Source organism: Canis aureus, chromosome 25, assembly GCF_053574225.1.
Source record: "Canis aureus isolate CA01 chromosome 25, VMU_Caureus_v.1.0, whole genome shotgun sequence".
NCBI lineage: Eukaryota > Metazoa > Chordata > Mammalia > Carnivora > Canidae > Canis > Canis aureus.
Window position 1 is genome coordinate 9,539,824 of NC_135635.1, and position 21,105 is coordinate 9,560,928.

Here is a 21,105-nt window from a genome sequence, read left to right on the forward strand (position 1 = left end):
TTCAAGATCTGTTGCAGGAAGTTTGTTAAGCTGCATTAAGAAAAACTGTGCTTATTTTTAAGTTCACCATTTCTAAATAGATTCAATAATGTAGAATGATATGAGCTAACAAATATGAAAACAGTAGTAAAATGGAGATGTAAAAGACAGATTTGGCAGAAATAGAGGAATCTAGACATGAATGAGAAAGACCGACATTGATAGCAAATTATTATCCTGGGGAGTGTCGATTCAGGAAAATGATGAAAATGATAAAAAAGGACGCTCTTTGAGGGCTTGTCTTTGTTTCTTTTCCCCAGTATCTGCCGTGCCTGGTACAATGCCTGACATACAAATGGCTAAAAGATATTTGTGGAATAATAGAATGAGACGTGCAGAGCATCCGCTAATGTCAGGTTTTGTAATAGTTGGCTGGTTTCTTGGGTGCCTTCGAATATTTTCTTTGCATTGTAAACATTATGCTTTATTAAATTCCTACACTGTGTCAGGTCATCCTCTAAACACCTTGCATGGATTAATCTCATTAAGTACTCATCACTGTCTTGGAGATTATTCCTTTTATTATCCCTATTACTATCCTTATTTTACAGATAAGGAAAGGGCCCTGAATGGTTAAGGCTAATGTCCAAGGTCTCAGTAAGGGACAGAATCAACATCTGAACTAGGCTACCTGGCACCAGAGCCCATTTTCCCAAACACTTGACGATTCTCAGCTTGTTGTAGAGCCCCACCATGGTCTTTCTACTTCACTCAAAATCCTGGAACTCTATTGACAGGCTTATTAGCAGTCTTGCTTTCTTTTGCTTTTGGAGACAACAGTCATTTATTTTTCCACTGTTGGGTCTTTTCTGTTAGACTAAAAATTTTTATCCAGAAATTTTCTTCCTTAAAATTGGCTTCTTTTTCAACAGCATCATTGTGGTCTATGGAACTTGATACCGTATGCACAAAACCAGTCAGCATAGCTGGGAAAATATTTTGTCTTTTAATTTTTCTAATGGCCTAGCCATAGAAAATGTATCTTAACACTGAAAAATAAGATTCCTGCCTTTTCTGCATTTCCACGTTCACTAGAATTTGAGGCCAGGTTGGTTCTATTTCTTCCAGTTAGGAGTGTCCTGTACCCATTTCAATTGAGAATTCGAGGTAATAGGCTCAGGAAGAGCAAAATGTCACTTCAGTGGGTGACCCATGAATCCTATTACCTTCTTCCTTGCTTCTTATTTATTCTGCACAATAGAGGAGACATGATGACCCATGAAGCATGTCAGAAAACAGATGCTGCAGCATTGACAGCTTACTCTCCCCTGTGACTAATTCCTTTCTTTCAAATACAGCTTGCCTAGAACTTCTAACTGTCTTACATGCATCAATGCTTTTCCTTTATTGTCTGCCCATAGTTTCACAACGTGTTACATATAAAGCTGCTGCAAATTTCTACCCAGTCTGACCTCTTTCGGCCTAAGAATTCCTATTGATTTTTAGGACCTTAGGAAGGTAAATTGTGAACTTAAGGGAAGGGTTTGAAACCAGATAAAATGCTGCGTGAAATCATAGGGCATCGAGGGGCTTTGGGAGCCACTTAGTCACCCCAGATGGATATATTCCTAAAAGCATCATGAATCATTTTTTAGGTGAAGGTGAAGATGAAAAGTTACCAATTTGGGAGTATAATTTTCTTCCAGAAATATTGTTTGTTGTTTGTTCTTTGAAATAGTGCAATTGCTTGTACACCTCACTATACTTGTTAAGCCACAGTATCTACAAATTGAGGGAACTTTGGTATGTTCTCTTGAGTAGTAGATGCTCACACACACACACACAATCTCAATTAATCTAAAACCTCTATAATATTTAATTTATGTAGAAACTGGATTTTAAGAGATCACCATGTTCTTTCCTTTAACATAGAGCTGACTTAAACCACTTTAGCAGGTGAAACTAGAGCCAGAAAGAGTGAGTTTTATTTTATTTATTTCATAGAAGAGCTTGATTTGAACAATCAAATCAGAAATTAAAAAGTGACATATTAACCATATTTTAAAGTAAAATTAAGTACGTTATCTTACGTACTAAATGATTAATTAATTAATTTCATGATTCCTCAATGAGGCTTATGAACTGTGCTCAACCTATGTCTATGTTTTGATCCTTTCATATCAGATTGAAGGTGTTATGAGAATTGGGTGTAAAAACTAATTTATTTTTTGAACTCTGTTTGACCAATAACATCTATCACGATGGTTTCACAGATTCAGGGATAATTCACTCCACTTTCTCTCTGTAGAGAAGTGGAATAACTCAGTGAAAAATAGTAGTTATGCTTAATATGCCCATTTTTAATTTGAGTTGACACACAAATTACATTAGTTTGAGGTATACTACATGGTGATCCCACGGGTCTATATGTTACACTCACCACAAGTGTAGCTACCATCTGACACCATACAATACTACTACAGTGCTGCTGACTCCTTTCCCTTTGCTGGGTCTTTCATTCCTGTGTCTGTGTCTTATTCATTCTCTAACTAGAAGTCTGTACCTCCCATTCCCTTTCATCCATTTTGCCCATCCCCTTACTCCTTTCCCTCCACCAACCATCAGTTTGTTCTCCGTAATTATGGGTCTATTTCAGCTTTTTGTTTGTTTATTCTTTTGGTGTTTTTCAGACTCCATGAATAAGTGAAATCGTATTTTTTATTGGTCTAATTTATTTCACTTAGCATTATACCCTCTATAATGTTGTCTCAAATAGCAAGAACTTATTCTTTTATGGCTGTGTAATATTCCAGTGTACATATACCACTTCCTTATCTATTCATCTATCTGTGGACACTTGGGCTGCTTCCATAATTTGGCTATTGTAAATAGTGCTACAGGAAACATAGGGCACGAGCAGCGGGGAGGAGAAACAGGCTCCCCTCTAAGTAGGGAGCCTAATGTGGGGCTCCATCCCAGGACTATGGGATCATGACCTGAGCCAAAGGTGGTGCTTAACTGACTAAGCCATCCAGACACCCCTATTTTTAATTTTTCGAGGATCCTCCATACTATTTTCCAGAGCGGCTGCACTAGTTTGCATTCCCACCAACAGAGCAAGAGGTTTCCTTTTTCTCCATGTCCTCCTCACCAATACCTGTTGTTTTGTGTTGTTGATTTTAGCCATTCTGACAGGTGTCAGTGAATATCTCATTTTGGTTTTGATTTGCATTTCCCTGGTGGTAAGTGATGGTGAGCATCTTTTCATATGGTGTTGGCCATGTATGTCTTCTTTGGAAAAATGTCTATTCATGTCTTTTGCCCATTTTTTTATTGGATTGTTCATTTTTTAATTTTTTGAGTGTTGAGGTTTAGAAGTTCTTTTTTTTTTTTTTTTAAAGATTTATTCATGGGGGGGTGGGCGCAGGCAGAGCCATAGGCAGAGGGAGAAGCAGGCTCTTTGCAGGGAGTCAGATTTGGGATTCGATCCCAGAGCCTGGGATCACTCCCTGAGCTGAAGGCAGACGCTCAACTGCTGAGCCACCCAGGTGTCCCGGTTTAGAAGTTCTTTATATATTTTGAACACTAACCCTTTATCAGATAAGTCATTTGCAGATATCTTCTCCCATTCTGTAGGTTGCATTTTAGTTGTGTTGACTGTTTCCTTTGCTGTGTAGAAGCTTTTTACTTTGATGTCCCAATAGTTTATTTTTGCTTTTATTTTGCTTTCCTGAGGAGACATATCTAGAAAGAAGTTGCTAGAGTCAGTCGAAGAACTTCCTGCTTGTGTTCTCTCCTTGTTTTTCTATGGCTTCAGGTCTCACGTTTAGGTCTTTAATCTATTTTGATTTTATTTTTGTGTGTGGTGTAAGTAAGTGGTCCAGTGTCATTCTTCTGCATGTAGCTGACCAGTTTTCCCAACACCATTTGTTGAAGAAACATTTATTTTCCCATTCGATATTCTTTCCTGCCTTGTCGAAGATTAATTGACCATAAAATTGTGGGTCGTTTCTGGGTTTTCTATTCTATTCCATTAATCTATGTGTCTGTTTCTGTGTCAGTATCATACTGTTTTGATCACTACAGCTTTGTAATATAACTTGAAGTCTGGAATTGTGATGCCTTCGGCTTTGTTTTTTTCTTTTTTAAGATTGCTTTGGCTATTCAGAGTCTTTTGTGGTTCCATGCAAATTTTAGGATTGTTTGTTCTACCTCTGTGAAAAATGCAATTGGTATTTTGAAAGAGATTGCATTAAATGTGCAAATTGCTTTGGATAGTATAGACATATTGTTCAATATTTGTTCTTCAATCCCTGAGTATGGAATGTCTTTCCATTTCTTCGTGTCATCTTTAGTGTTTTATAGTTTCTGGAGTACAGGTCTTTCACCTCTTTGGTTAATTTTATTCCTACATATCTTATTGTTTTTGGTGCAGTTGCAAATGAGATTGATTCCTTAATTTCTTTTTCTGCTGCTTCATTATTGGTTTATAAATATGCAATGGATTTCTGTATGTTGACTTTGTATCCTGTGACTTTATTGAATTTATTCATCAGTTCCAGCGGGTTTTTGATGGAATCTTTAAGTTTTATATATAGAGTATCATCTCATCTGCATATGCTGAAAGTTTTGCTTCTTTCTTGCCAATTTGGATGCTTTTTATTTCTTTTTGCTTTCTCATCTCTGTGACTAGGATTTCCAGTACTATGTTGAATAAAAGTGGTGAGAGTGGACATCTGTGTCTTGTTCTTGACCATAGAGAAAGAGTTTTCAGGTTTTCCCCATTTAGGATGATACTAGCTGTGGGTTTTCATACATGGCTTTTATTATGTTGAGGTGTGTTCTCTCTAAACCTACTTTGTTGAGGATTTTTATCTTGAATGGATGTTATACTTTGTCAAATTCTTATATATATATATATATATATATATATATACGATCATATGGTTCTTATTTTTCTTCTGTTAATGTGATGCATCATGTTGATTATTTGCAAATATTAAACCACCCTTGCATTCCAGGAATAAATCCCACTTGATCATGGTGAATGACTTTTTTTTAATGTATTGTTAGATTCAGTTGGCTAGTATTTTTTTGATAATTGCTATCAGGGATATTGGCTTAGAGTACTCTTTTTTTTTTTTAGTGGTATTTTTATCTGGTTTTGGTCTCAGAGTAATGCTGGCCTCACAGAGGCCATTAGCAGAGTAATGCTGGAAAACTTGGAAGTTTTCCTTCCTTTTCTATTCTGTGGAATAGTTTGAGAAGAATAGATATTAACTCTTCTCTAAATGTTGGTAGAATTTGGTCCTGGACTTTGTTGGGAGTTTTTTAAATTACTTCCTCAATTTCTTTGCTGGCTATCAGTACATTCAAGTTTTATATTCCTTCCTATTTCAATTTTGGTAATTTACATATTTCTAGGAATTTATCCATTTCTTCTAGGTGGTCCAACTTGTTGGCATATATAGTTTTTCCTTATAATTGTTTGTATTTCTGTGTTGTTGTTTATTTCTCCTTCCTCACTTTTTATTTTATTTATTTGAGTCCTTTCTCTTCTCTTTTTGATAAGTCTGGCTAGAGGTTTATCAATTTACTAATTTTTTCAAAGAACCAGCTCCCAGTTTCATTGATCTATTCCGTTGTTTTCTTAGCTTCTATGTCACTTATTTCTGCTCTAATCTTCAATATTTCGTTCCTTTTGCTAGCTTTTAGACTTTGTTTGCTGTTCAAAAAATATTTGTTGAATGAATAAATAAGTGAAGGTATGAATATAACAAATCTCTTTGAAATGTATATAGCATTTGAACCAGGAATTTCATTTGTAGTTATTTATTCCAAGAAGCTAATTGTGCGGGTGCACAAAGAAATATGTGTTGACATATTTTTTTGAAGTATAGTTGGCAAGTATTAAAACATTTTTATTAACAATTTAAAAAGTGGAAATAGTAATGAGAAATTGGATGTTAAATAAACTAGGCATAGTTATAATATGAAATACCATGCTTCCAATAAAAAGGATGTGGCTTTACTGACATGGAAAGAAATTCTGAGTGTATGGTTAAGTGAAAAAGATTACAAAGGATACATGCAAAACTGATAATATTAATCATCTCTTTCCAGCAGGACCATTAGTGATCTTAGTTTTCTTTTTCATGTTTTTGTGTATCTTCTGATTTTTTGTCTAATTATACCCTATTATTTTTATATCAGAAACATTGTATATATATATATATATATATATATATATATATATATATATATATATATATGTAAAACCATATTGTCAGACTTGTTCAAGTAGTCATATTCTGCTTGGCCTTCCTAAAGTGAAGAAATACTTAGCTTGGAGTCCTTGAACGGACTTCTTGGGATTTATGAATCCCTTGTAGAATTTGCCAACCAAATTTTGTACACATTTGCATGTATGCATTTTCAGATCATCAGAGAAGTCTATTCCCCAAAGGTTCTTCCTCAGCCTTAGGATCATGTGCTCTTGTGTTCATTCTTGATAAAAGAGGGAAGGTTCATTTCCTCTGACTCTTCTACTTCCGTGAACCCTTTCTTTTCAGTCTTTGTCTAATTTCTACCTGTGTGACCTTGGTCACAACCAAGAGAGTTGAGATAATGAGAGCCTAGCATTAAATAGGCACTACCTTTTATTACATGGCTTCTTTCAAACTCTGTGACTCTTGTGGATACCATTGTGCTGTGGAATACCCACTTATTATTAGTGCTTTATTGTATCTGTACTTTCTCCATCCTTGTATAAGGCCTTCCTCAAATTGATAGTTTAAAAATGCACCCAGTGCCACTAAATCCTCCTGCCTTCCAGGATCACAGCTCAGAGTGTTGTTTCTCAGAGATTTTCTTTGTTTCTTGCTGCTTCATCAGCAATAGTAATAAATTATCTCAATTTTTAAAAAATGACTATATTTCCCTTTTATTTTATGATAAACTCAGTTATATCGAGTATGGAAAGATGGAGAGGATTTTATTCAAGCCATCGTGTTGGATGCCAGGGCTTCAGTCATGAATTAATTCCATTTTCCACTGATCTTTCCCCTTGGTGATGTGATTTTGGCTTCTGGCTATATTATTCATGAAGCAGCTTTGTTTTTCTCACTGATATGACTACATTCTTCTTACAGAAAGGTTTTTACAGTGAAGTTACTATTAGTTTTGAAATGGCTAAGCTTAATTTTCACTTAATAATATGTTTATTATTGAGGATATCTAAGCTTCAGTGTATTTGGCCTAGGTCACTGCCATATTCTCTGTAGTAAATATTTGCTGGAATAAATGCACTAAAATATCTTAGTTTTTAAAAAAAAAAAAACATCTTGCCTTTCTGCTTTACTATAAGGAAGGTCCTTGTCTTATAAAAATTAAATGACAGGCCTCAGTGAATCATGAATCATTGGTCATTGGATACATTCAAACAGACTGGGTGACCATTTAATGGAGTATCATAGATGAGCATTCTATGCATGCATTCTCATTACAATACTTTCTGTCTGAGATTCATGCTTGTTTAAGGTCAAATCCACCCTGATAATTTAGTAATATTTAAATAGTGTGTCTCCTGCATGCTGATGTTTATAGCAGCAATATCCACAATAGCCAAACTGTGGAAGGAGCCTCGGTGTCCATCGAAAGATGAATGGATAAAGAAGATGTGGTTTATGTATACAATGGAATATTACTCAGCCATTAGAAAAGACAAATACCCACCATTTGCTTCAACATGGATGGACCTGGAGGGTATTATGCTTAGTGAAATGAGTCAATAGGAGAAGGACAAACATTATATATTCTCATTCATTTGGGGAATATAAATAATAGTGAAAGGGAATAGAAGGGAAGGGAGAAGAAATGGGTAGGAAATATCAGAAAAGGAGACAGAACATAAAGACTCCTAACTCTGGGAAACGAACTAGGGGTGGTGGAAGGGGAGGAGGGCGGGGGGTGGGGGTAAGTGGGTGACGGGCACTGAGGAGGGCACTTGACGGGATGAGCACTGGGTGTTATTCAGTATGTTGGCAAATTGAACACCAATAAAAAATAAATTTATTATTTAAAAAAATAAAACTCCAAAAAACTTGAAAAAAAAATAGTGTGTCTCAAGAAATATAAATCATAATCATGACATGAGTGGTCACTCTTTGTCCAGAACTGTGTAGAGTAAGCGCTGACATCTCTTATTTTGTTCAATTCCTACAATGACCATATAAGGTTACAACTCTTATTCTATTCGATAGGAGAGGAAACTGAGGCTTAGAGAGGGTTTTTCACTTGCCCATTATCACAGTTAGTGAGGAGTGCGGACAGGAGGAAGACTCTGAGGCCTCTTCGATTACAACATTATACCAGCTGGCTTTGATACCTAACTACTGTTAAAAACAAGCAAACTAACAAAAATGGTATCAACACGGTTCTAATGAAGGATGCCCCCAAATACACTTTTTCCCCACTCTTCTATCTCCCTCAGCATCTAAGGAAATCACTGGAAGTGGCAAGGTGAACAGTTTTGTATAATGAATGGGCAAGCTGGTGAACTGATGATAATTTTGGCCCTCCCACTGAAATCTGTTTCTCATATTTTGTTGGTTATGCAAGAGCCCGTATGATACCAGTGCTGTCAACTAGTTTCTGTGAGTTGGCTAATCTTCTGTTTTTGTCTGGAACTTCTGTCTCCTGCTCTCTGCCTTCTTTCCCTTAACTAAAGTATGTTCAAATTGCTTGTGATTCACAGAATTGGCTGTAAGAAGCTGGGCTTTATGATTGGGATTATGTATTGACATGATAAAATAGTTACATTTATTGGGTGATTAAGGTGTTGCAGATACCTTGCTTTATATGGATTATCACACTGACGACTCCTTTTAGAGATGAGGACACTGAAGTAGCCGGAAGTTGGGTCATAGGTGGTAGTGAGAAGATGAGCTGGGTTTTCAGTTCCAGAGCCTGTGCGTATGACTCCTTTGCAACTGTGCCTTCCATGAGCTACTGCAATGGTGTATCTGGCAGGAGACGTGCACGTAGCTAACCACAAGTGACTAACAACTGGCTTCTAGCTTAATATACAGTTTTATACTTAGGATGGTTCACCTGACATTTTTTTTTACAATTTTTGCAGTGGTGAGAAAGTGATATACATTCAGTAGAAACTGTACTTCGAATGTTTAATTTTGGTCTTTTCTCGGGGTAGTGATATGTGGTATGATACTCTCTCATGATGCTGGGTGGTGGCAGGGAGCCACATCTTCCAGTCTGTCGTGCAATCACAAGGGTAAACAACCCATACCCTTACAATTATTCTGCACTCATACAACTGTTCTGTTTTTTACTTTCAGTATTCAATAAATTGCATGAGATATTCAACACTTGATTATAAAATAGGCTTTGTGTTAGGTGATTTTGCCCAATTGTAGGCTGAAATAAGTGTTCTGAGCACATTTAAGGAGGTGAGGCTAATGGGCAGCCCAGGTGGTTCAGCAGTTTAGTGCCACCTTCAGCCCAGGGCCTAATCCTGGAGACCGGAGATCGAGTCCCACGTCAGGCTCCCTGCATGGAGCCTGTTTCTCCCTCTGCCTGTGTCTCTGTCTCTGTCTCTCTCTGTGTCATGAATAAATAAAATAAAATCTTTAAAAGAAAAAAAAAGGAGGCGAGGCTAAACTGTGACTCAGTAGGTTATGTGTATTAAATGCATTTTTAACTTATGATGACTTTATCAACACGTAACCCTACTGCAAGTTGAAAAAGAAGTGTACTGAGATGATCTGATCGTTCTTCTATTTAGGTTTAATTTAAGGCTGCGGAAAAATTCTCATTTCATGTCCTGTGCAACCTTTTTGTCAGATGAGACGTGACCTTATTTTCATCCTTTGATCTTGAGTTATGAAGGCGGTTGTTAAAATGAACGATGTCCTGGCACTGTCTCCTGTTTCTCTGAAGCCTAATCTTAAATTAGTTTATATTTCTGTCAATGCAAAGGATATTTGAATAACAAGGGCATAAATTATTATAAAGAGTGAGCTTTATTTATGATTTTAGTTACTTCTCACAATTATACATAATGAATCAGGAAGACATGATACATTCAGGTGTGACAAATTATCTTCTTGGGATATAAAATGTGATTTTCAATTTAAGGTAATAAATGCTCATTAAAGATAAAAGGTGAAAAAAGAACAATAAAAAGAAGGTTAAAAACATCACTCATAGTTCTATCACTCAATAATTGCTTTAAAAATGTTGATATGTTTTCTTCTAATTATATGTTTTTTTCTGTGGTCACGATTGTAATATATCAGTCATAGTTCTTAGCTGTAAGGTGACCTTGGAGGCGGTGGGGTAGGGGGCAGCTTACAGAATTGATGGGATCCCTGAGCATCAGAATTTGGAACAACTAATAACCAAAGGCACCCTTGTGGGCCAGGAAACAGGAAGCAGGATGCAGAGTGACCTTAACAGGATGCTGCTGCCCTAGCACATGTGGGTGCCTCCCTGTTCTCTCCTTGCTGTGCTCCTTCAAGAATCTCAGGAAAGAGTCTGATTGCATGGGTGTGTCATCAGCCCATCCCTGACTGTACCATGGGAAAGAAGAGGGAGGATTTGACACCTTTACTTTTTGAATTAAAAAAGATAACTAACATGTACTATCTTTATTGAGTATTGTGTGTGTACTGAGTAATATTCTGAGTGCTTTCTTAAATTAACACAGTCAAATCCTTACAATGTCTGCTGAAGTATAGTTCATGTCCCCATTTTGTTAAGTAACCAGATGGGGTAACCAGATGAGGTTCAGAGAGGAGAAGTAACTTTCCACTCTTGGGAGGAGTATTGGGATATGAATCCTGAGGCTTTAGGGCTGGGGTGTTTAAACACTCTGTTCTGCTGAGCCTTGGGGAGGGGACTGGATGGGAGGGGAGAAGGGGTGAGCCAGGCCTGCATCCCACTGAAACGTCACCCAGTGGGGGACAGTGGACTTCTGGAAATGAATATGCCTGTTATTAGAAAAATGATTAAAAAAAAAAGAAAAATGATTCGTTAAAACAGACCCAGTGTTCATTAAGATACTGTGTAACTTATAATTAGACAATCATCATATGTTCATACAACTTCACATCTTCCTGCAGTTTTGTATCTCTTAAGGTTTTGAAGATTTGGATTAACTTCTTTCAACCTGTTTTCCCTTCTCTTAATGAGTGCTAATATTTATTGGAGACTATCCATGTACTAGGCACACTTGTAAGTTATTTATTTTTCTCTTCACTACATGGTTTTTTGTGTATTGTGTATCTATTTTGTTTTTTTAAAAAATTGAGTGATGCTAATGAAAATGTAGCTTTTGGTAAAATATTTAACTTCTAAAGGGTTGTTCCTGTTTGAAGGGCTTAGTGTGTCAGCCTCATTGTTATTCATGCTACTTCTAGTGTCTCAAGTTTAGGAATAGTGTCACGTTTCTAATAGTATCTAGAGGAGGCTACTTGACAGCAGCAATAGGGTTCTTGCCTCCGTGTGTTAAGAACTGACAGACCTATAGCAACAGGGCAGTGTGTTTGCTGATTTTTTTTTTTTAAATACAAACACCTCTCTATCATAGAATTTACTAATTGAATTGATTAAATAATGAGTACTTATTATCACATAATATAGAAGGGATTCTCTGGTTGGTTTCTTCTGGATAAAAAATATGTAAGTTGGAGTTTTATTTATTTTTGATAAGTTCTAAACATGGTTTATATTCTTGACTACTTAACTTTTTATCATATATATAAACATTAAAGAAGTGATACATAATTAGTGAAAACCCAATTCAGGGATATAAGAATATGTGAGAAGGTTCTTCACATTCTCTCCCCCTAATTGATTATATTCTCCTGTACTAACTACTGTTAACATTTTGGTGTATATGCTTCTTCATCTTTTTTTTTTTTCATATAAAACACCAACACACACAGAATTTTATCAAATCAAATGAGTTTTGGGATGCCTGGGTGGCTCAGCGGTTAAGCATCTGCCTTTGGCTCAGGACATGATCCTGCCGTCCCAGGATTGAGTTCCTGCATGGAGCCTGCTTCTCCCTCTGCCTGTGTCTCTTACTCTCTCTCTCTCATGAATAAATAAATGAAATCTTTAAAAAACAAATGAGTTTCTATAGTTTTTGATTCATTTATTAATAGTAAACTATGCATTGGTTCATGTCTGAACTTTATTCTTCAATAGAATGTTCCAGGATATGGTAGTGTCATAACTCCTCTATGAGAGGATAGTTGACGTTTCAGGATTTTTACTATTTTAAATAAATCTGCAGTGAGTACCTTCTGCATATATCATTACCAGTTTGTGCTGTTATTTTGTAGGATCAATTTTAATCATACTGATGCAAAGAGTATGCACATTTAATGTGTTGATAGTTTTACCAAAATGACTTTCAAGAAGTCTGGGTCAATTTATTTTGCCATAAATAGTGTATCAAAATGCTTATTTCTCCACATCCTTGTTTACACTGGATATTAGTAGTGATTTTGATTGCTGACAACTCTGACTGGTGAATCAATTGAGTCGCTTTTTTCTTATTGATTTGTAGGTGTTCTTCATGTTTTGTAGACATCCACCCCTTGTCTTACAGACTGCCATTGGTTATAAAATTTCATTTATGCTATCCTTTTTGTCGAGGAAATTTTGATTTTTATGTAATTAAAGTATAGTTAATCTGTTTTTCATTTTATGGTTTCCATTTTACTCTCATTTATTTTCTCTTTCAATTATAGCTAATTTTCTTCTTCTACAAGATTATTCTCAGCAGCATACAAGCATTTGTAGTATTTCTTACCAATTAAAGACAGATATCCTTTGACTAAGTGTTTTTCCACAGCTATCTTCCCATCTCTTCAAAATGTCTATATTTGTCTCGTATTTCTCTCTGCCCATTCTCTCTCGGGCAGACTTTCTTCCCTAGAGTTTGCTGGAACAGTTTTAGGGTTATCACATGCCTCTGTTTTTCTAAACCCAGTGGTTAAGTTCTCATCTTACTTGACCTGTCAGCAGCATTTGATACAGTTGATTATTTCCTCTTTCTTGAAGTGGCTTCTTCATCCCTTTGAGACACCACTCTCATTTTTATCTCCTTTAATCTTACTGGCCACACTTACTGGTTTGCTTTGCACATTTCTCCTCAAAATGTCCAAGCTTTCTTCATGGCTATGCCTTCATCGCTTTCAATGTAATCTGTATGCCTATAATTTCCAAATTCTTTTTTCCACCTCAGATGCTGTAGAGGTAGGTGTTCTACATGTCATCTTCAATATTCACTAAGAACCTTACATATAACATCTAAGTTTAAAACTTGATTCAAATTATTGTAATTTTCCTTCATTTGAGAATGTCTTAATTTCTTCTTCACTTCTAATGGATATTTTTGGTGGGTATAAGATTCTGAGCTGACAGCTTTTTCTTTCATCATGTGAACAACACTGTGCCATTTTCTTCTGGCTTCCATTGTTTCTGCTGCATAAGCCACTACCACTTTGTCTTTCCCTATTCACAATGTGCTGTCTTTTAATGTCTGCTTTCAATATTTTCTTCTCTGTTTTTAGTTTTCAGAAGTTTAATTATGATGAGTATTTATTTTAATTTTTCCTGTTTGGGATTTGCTTAGATTCTTAAACCTGTGAACTTATGTCTCTTCCCATGTTTGGGATGTTTTCAACCATTATTTTGTCAAGTACTTTTTCAGGCCACTCTCTTTTTTTATTTTTTATGGATTCTGTTTATAGGAATGTTAGATCTTTTGTTGTAATCATTTAGGTCTCTGAGACTGTTCATTGTTTTTCATTCTATTTTCTCTCTCTTCAGATTGGATTATTTTTGTTCTGTCTTTAATTAGAAACTGATTCTTTTCATGATCCCCTCCCTTCTGTTGTTTACCCCGTCGTTTGAGCTCTTTATTCCAGTTATTGTATTTTTCAGTTCTAAAACTTCCATTTGGTTCTTCTTTATATATTTATTTTGTTCTTCTATTTGTTTGCGTAGTCTTTCTGTTTATTCATTTGTTTCAAGTGTGTTCAAATATGTTTGTAATTGCTTGTTTTTATCAGTGTGTCTTCAAAATCTTTGGCAGATGATTCTAACAACTCTGTCATTCCAGTGTTGATATCTTTTGATCGTCTTTTTTCATTAAATCTGAGATCTTGGTTCAGGTATGGCATATGATTTTCACTTGAAACCTGAACATCTTTGTATAATGTTCTGAGACTTGTGTCTTATTTAAACTCCCTGTTTTAGCTATTTTCTGTGATATTGATCCGGTAGGAGATGGGAAAGTATCATCTTGTTACTTTCAGGTGAGGAGGTTCGTCACTTGGCCTTTTATTGAGAACTGAGGAGGAGCTTGTATTATTTTTGGATGGGGGTGGAAGTTCCAGTTCCCTACATGGTCTCTACTGGCACTGCAGCCCGGGTGGTCTCATACTTCTGGGTGATGGTGAAAGTCTTGACTCTCCACTGCACCTTCTCTGACACCGTCTCAGTGGAGAGGGGGCAGTATACTTTGTTATTGCTGGATAAGGGTAGTAGTCCAGGTTCCTCCCCATGTTTTCCACTGATGCCATCAGGGGCCTCATTATTAGCTGGCTAGGTTTAAAGTCTTGGTTCTCTACTCGGCTTTTTTTGTTACCACCTGAGTGAAGGTGTTGGGTATCTCAAGATGATGGAAATCTAAGCTCCCTGTGAGCTTTACTAGTCTGTTTGTGGATGGGGCCAGTTTTTTTCTGTGATGTTTGGCTGGAATAGAGTGATTATTTTCTGGAAGTTTTTCTTCTATGAGACTTCCCCTTTCCTAGACCTTAGATAGAGAAAGCAAACTTTTGTTGGGATATATATATATATATATATATATATATATATACATATATATAAAAGGAGAAAGTCTGCATTCACTAGTATTCCAGGTTACTCGCTTCTTCAGTCAAGTCTGGGATATATGAGGCCAAAAGAAAACCTCAGAAACCAGCACCTTGGGTCATAAGATCCCTCACTGATTTTCTTTCTTTGCTCCATCTTTTAGACTCTTCCTATGTTTGTTTTACAAAATAATGTTTAGTTGTACTCAGTGAGAGCAATAGGAAAAACACTATTCTCCATCTTTTCGGGGATGGAGGTTATGTCAGTAATTTTTGAACTTTATTTTCAATGGGCCCCATATGGCTCTTCTCTGTGCAGGTACCTAGAACTGGAAAGCAGTGGCCATCGGAATGAAGTCAGACTGCATTATCGCTCAGGCAGTCACCACCCGCACACGGAAGTATTTCCTTACATTTTGGCTGATGACAAGTGGCACAAGCTCTCCTTAGCCATCAGTGCCTCCCATTTGATTTTACACGTTGACTGCAATAAGTAAGTGAAATGTGCTCAGTTTAGGAAGTGGAAGATTCCAAGAAATGACTCTTAACTCACATTGCTTACCCAATATTTCTTTTTTGCAGAATATATGAAAGAGTGGTGGAAAAGCCCTCCACAGATTTGCCTCTGGGCACAACATTTTGGCTGGGACAAAGAAATAATGCCCATGGATATTTTAAGGTATTTTTTTGGCTAAGGTCATATAAATCTAAACATAAAAACATAAATATATAAACATATAAATATAAATGCTTTCTAATGGAAAATTATGTTTTGCTTTTTGTGATGTGAAACAAAATATTTGATTTGTATTTTTTTCTATTTCATCTTTTTTTTTTTTTTTTTTTTTTACACTGGTGGTTTATTTAGCTGGCCTACAGTGTTTTCTTTTCTTCCTGAATAAATTTGATCTCTAGACATGACAGAGATGATCACAAAGTGGCAGTTGGGAGGGGAACTAACACATCACTGTTGAGATTAGGCATTCAAAGTAATAAATATCTAAGCTGTTAATATACCATCCACCACTTAAACATAACCCTTGATGATACTTTTACAGGGATGTTAATAATAGAGGATTGAGAACTTTTCAATATTCATTATTCATGGTCTTTTTGTACTTCACATAGTGAAAAGGGAATACATATATATGCACGAATCTGTCAAAACTAGAAAGCAGTCATAATTTGTATCTTTTTTTTTTAGTGCCTACTTAGAGACACACTCCATAGAACTTCATCATTGTAGATGATCTAAAAGACATCTCATTTAAATTTCTGTATCTTAAGGATGAAGAAATAAAGTCCAGAAAACTGCTTGACTACAAGCCCACAGTGTAATCATTTTCCCCCAGGGACTAAGACAGTGCCCATAATATAGAAGTGGCTCAGTGAATGGTTGTTAACTGAAGAATAATAGGTACTATGTCCAACTCATGGATTTCTTAGTAGAGTAGGTACCAGTGATTTTGAAATTGTGTTCTAAGTAAGCTCAGTAATCCTGAGAAGATGTTTTCCAAACTTAATTAAACTGTTACCTGGGGAAACGAGGTACTTTATATGTGTTATTCTTGAATCTTAGTTTTACTAGCCTTGATGGAGGCTCATTTTTTTTTCTCTTTTACCTGCGCATAAACCTACTCAGAAGAGTTAAGTGACTTGCCCAAGGCCAGCCATGAGGAATTGATTCAGTGCTCACAAATCCTAAATAATCAGCCCTTATTTGCCATGTAAGGGATGGCAAATTTGTAGATGTCAAGTCTCTCCTCTATTTAACCACAGCAGCCTTTCCCATGGAACCCGGATGTGGCCTTAGAATCCTTCTCATACATCATTTATGTGTACTACTCTAGGGGTTGTAATTTTTACTGTAGGCTGTGAGTGGTGTCCAGTAGAGTTGTACAGTACACAAACTCTATAACTGTACATGGTAACAGTATTTTCATGTTGCTGCTTCCAAGTGATAGGAGCTTGTATAGAAGCTGTTTTTTAATCTAAACTCCAAGCAAACAACAGATCCAGCAGTTCCACACAGTATGCTAAAATATTTATCATCCATATTGACAGTCTACTTACACTGTGCTATTAATTAGATTAAACATGTAGAGATATAGACCAATATTTGACTGGTATATTTTGTAGGTGCATTCAAAATTGTCTTGATAATATGTTGGCACTGTCACCCTGTCATTAGACATTCTTTTTGCATTTTTCAAAGGAAGGAAGTGAAATATTAATTAAAAATGTATATATAGTCGATGCCGGAAGAAAGGGGGGTGGTAGATGAAAAGGACAGCTGAAGTGTCTGATGAGGTCATTTTTGACTACCATTGGCCTTTGCTTTAAGAGCCCAGGAAGGTGGAAGCTAATTAAGCCTTAGTGACTAAAGATACATGTGAATTTTACCTATAAACATGTGATGTGTCTTTCTGTGTAAAAGGGGTCATTTCCAGCTGGAATGTTTAAAAATTTCACTCTAAACTTTCTGTCCTCCTAAGGACTTGTCACTAAGTCTTGTGGCAGCTGTTTAATGAATCTATTGGCCTTTATAAATTGAGAAATTAGTTCTAAAAGATCCAACTGAAAAATGAGAAATGCTCAAATAAGTATTTCTCTTATGACTCAGCTTTTTCTATCCCTTTCTTTTTGATGATTGCAGTTAATTTAAAGTTGGTATCAGTTTCACTGTTGCCGAAACCAGAAGTGATTTTTGGGTTGATTTTTAAAGGTCATTTTCAAGCCTTTCTCTAGTGGCTAACTAAAAATAACTTCTCAAAACAACATGACTATTCGCTCTTAATTATATCTTGACATTTAATCTTAAGGCTTTAAAAATATTATCAATAGGAGAGTACATGGGTAATCATCCATTTTGCCTGATGTATTTCTTTCCCTTTGGTTTGAAGTAAAAGTAATGTATTCAAAAAGATGTTGTTCAGAGTTCTTGGTGAGTCTATCTTGTAATGTTTTCCTTCATGAGCTTGACTATTGAACATAATTTGGGTAGATGGAAGTAATATATCTTTTTAAAAATTTTTCACACACAGGGTATAATGCAAGATGTGCAATTACTTGTCATGCCCCAAGGATTTATTGCTCAGTGCCCGGATCTTAATCGCAGTAAGTCCATTAGTTCTTGCACTGTGTGATGGAAAGTGTGCTTCTTGCTTAATTTTGTCCAGAATGTCAGTTTGAAATTGGAAGTCCCATATATTAGTTGTCAGCATGGACTTAACTAGATTGACCTCCTTATAAATACAACTTGACCAATGTAGTGTTTGTAATTCCAGCTTGTCCAACTTGCAATGACTTCCATGGACTCGTGCAGAAAATCATGGAGCTGCAGGACATTTTAGCCAAAACATCAGCTAAGGTAAAAGCTACTTAGAAATATTGTGTGGAGAACTCAGAAATCCTTGAGGTTCTTTATAGTTTTTTTTTTCTTATATAACCACAAATGTTCACCTTTGAGACTTTTCTCATACTATAGTGTTTGCTGGAATTGAATCTAAATCTCTGCTCATGATTCGGTAAATCAGAAATTAGGCAGATTACCTGATTTTCACACTACTTCTTACAGTACGATTTATTGTTTATTTTAGTTTTTATTATCATTTATTAATATTTAGCTTTTCTTTGTAAGGATGGAGGTGAGAGGGCATTGTAAAAAGAATAGGGACACTAGAATAATGTCAAGGGACTGGTCCCATGGATGCTTTCTACCACGTACTGCTGTTGTAGAGTTATTCACTGTCCTAAGCATGTATCAAGTTTATCAATTCCACTAAACTGTTGTCATCTTGAATAGTAGTTACTGAGAACCTGCAGTTGTATCGTACATCAAGGGTTTGTTTCTGATACTACCGAAATTCTGAAATTTGTTTCTTCACTTAAGTAAACATGTGCCTGAAATTAAACATTTTTATTTTTATTTTTTATTTTTTTTGGAAATTGAACATTTTTAAAAATGGAAATTGCTTTTCAGCACTGTGAGTGATGCCATTTTTACTTAGTCCCCATGTATATCTTCTAAATCACGCTCTCTTTTTCTTCAAACGTGAGAACCAAATTTACCTCAAGAAGAAGAGAGGGGGGATTTTCTTTAAAATTATAGGCTTAAAAAAATAAAAATAAATAAATAAATAAATAAATAAATAAATAAATAAATAAATAAAATAAAATTATAGGCTTAAATATATTGATGACCACAACAGATGGGTGCAGCTATCATTACTACTACGTGCTGAAAAATAAATCCAGTGCTTCCTTAAGTATTTTGCATTTCTGTGCTGCTGGCATGATGAACACTGTGAACCCCTTCCTTTGTGCCACAGCTGTCTCGAGCTGAGCAGCGAATGAATAGGTTGGATCAGTGCTATTGTGAGAGGACCTGCACCATGAAGGGAACCACCTACCGAGAATTTGAGTCCTGGACAGACGGCTGTAAGAACTGCACATGCCTGGTACGGCTTCCGCTGAGAGTTCAAGCTAAGGGAACTCAGATGCCCCCACTCTTTAAAAATTTATTAAAACAATGTAATCATGAAAATTTCAAGACCCACTTCCTCAAGATACAACACTAAAGTGCCAGCCAACCCAGTGAAATCTAAAGAACTGAGTATTGCATTATTAAAGACGCTTGCTAGCCTGTAAAGATGATTCTGGCTTAGGAATGCTATAAAGTCTAAGTTTATTGGTGCACACATGAAGTTAGCCATTTAAATTGGGTTAGTGAAGGTGATTCCCAAAGGATTCTATGTGTTATTCTTAACATTTTGAGGGATTTTCCCCTCATGTGTTTATTAACACAGTTTAATAAAACTAAGTTATATGCGGCATGAAATATTGTGATCACATTGGGCCATATGAATAAATAACAGAGTTTAAATTAGCAATCTTTAAAAGTTTGCTAATACGGTGGAATAAGAATTAGAGGATTTAAATAAATATGATTTCTCTAATTGCACACTAATAAAGTAAAATATTTAATGCATCATTATTTCAAAAATAGGTTCATTTTCAAAGGAGATTTCCAGACTAATTTGGTTTTTAGATTTTAAATTTCACACGAATTCATTGGTTTAAACTAATTTATTGGAAAGAAGCCAGAGATCTATGTGAATTAGCATTTAAAAATAATTTCCCCAAGTTCATCAATTTTTTTTCAAAACCAGAATATCTTGCATTTTAAATGTTAAAGATACCTCTGAAATAGTCATATATTTGTGTGCATCCATCATATGATTTCTGTTCCCTACCAAAATTATGGCACTTTAACACTAAGGCCTTCCCACCTGGTCAACCGGGGAACAAAAATCGAATTGAGTAACATGCAGGATGTGTATACTGAGGTCAACCAGGTGACTAGAGAGCAGCTGACTGCCTAGGAGTTCTGGATGACCTTCAGGAAGTAAATTCCCTGCCATCCTGTTTGCAGTCTGGTGCTTCTTGTGGTGACTGTCAGCACTGCCTCATGGTGGTGCTTAAATATCCATGAGAAGATTCTGGATCCTGAGACTGCATCTGCAGGGTGGCAGTAGCTATTCCAGAAATCTCCTGGTTTGTAGGTACTTATTTTGTGAGTAATCTGGGCAGGCATGAGGCTTACCCCTAGCCTGCTGTTTCACTGTCCATGTGTGCTCCTCATTCCCCCACGTTCTCATCCACCTCACCACAGAAGGGAGAGAACCGTAGGGGGATGTAGGGTCATCACTGGACAGAGAGGGGAGCCATTCATTGACCAACTGTGTTAGGACCCAATTCTATTCCTGTGGGTCTCTATATTACGGGTTTTACTGTCTAATAACCACGGAGAATAGTGGTGTTTATGACATTGTATGTGATGAGTTTGAAACTTAAGAAACAGATTAAAAAATACTTCTAGGCTATTAAACTGCAACTTGGAAATTCTTTAAATATTGCTTTCTTCTCAGAACGGAACCATCCAGTGTGAAACTCTGATCTGCCCGGTTCCTGACTGCCCACTTAAGTCGGCTCTTGCATATGTGGATGGCAAGTGCTGTAAGGAATGCAAATGTGAGCACAACTTTTATGATGAATACTTTGTTTTGGCAAAAGTAAAGCTTTGTATTAATAAATATTCACCCATCATTGGTTTGATCTGGGCAAACCGACAAAAGCTTTTTAGAACTAATGCAAATAGGAAGAATGCTTTCTGTACTTTGTTTAATCAGTTCTTTTCCATTTAAAAATGCTATAC

At 36.1% G+C, this 21,105-nt stretch overlaps 1 protein-coding gene across 3 annotated transcripts in view; it reads left to right on the plus strand.

The window, feature by feature from the left end:
• The window catches only part of NELL2 (neural EGFL like 2), a 319,702-nt gene that overhangs the window by 68,608 nt on the left and 229,989 nt on the right, over nucleotides 1-21,105 (plus strand). For all 3 annotated transcript variants that reach the window (XM_077870366.1, XM_077870365.1, XM_077870367.1), the window contains 6 exons: nucleotides 15,208-15,381; nucleotides 15,471-15,567; nucleotides 17,933-18,005; nucleotides 18,176-18,258; nucleotides 19,220-19,348; nucleotides 20,819-20,921. In XM_077870366.1, coding sequence (XP_077726492.1) covers nucleotides 15,208-15,381; nucleotides 15,471-15,567; nucleotides 17,933-18,005; nucleotides 18,176-18,258; nucleotides 19,220-19,348; nucleotides 20,819-20,921 — 659 coding nt within the window. The remainder of the gene's footprint in view (nucleotides 1-15,207; nucleotides 15,382-15,470; nucleotides 15,568-17,932; nucleotides 18,006-18,175; nucleotides 18,259-19,219; nucleotides 19,349-20,818; nucleotides 20,922-21,105) is intronic.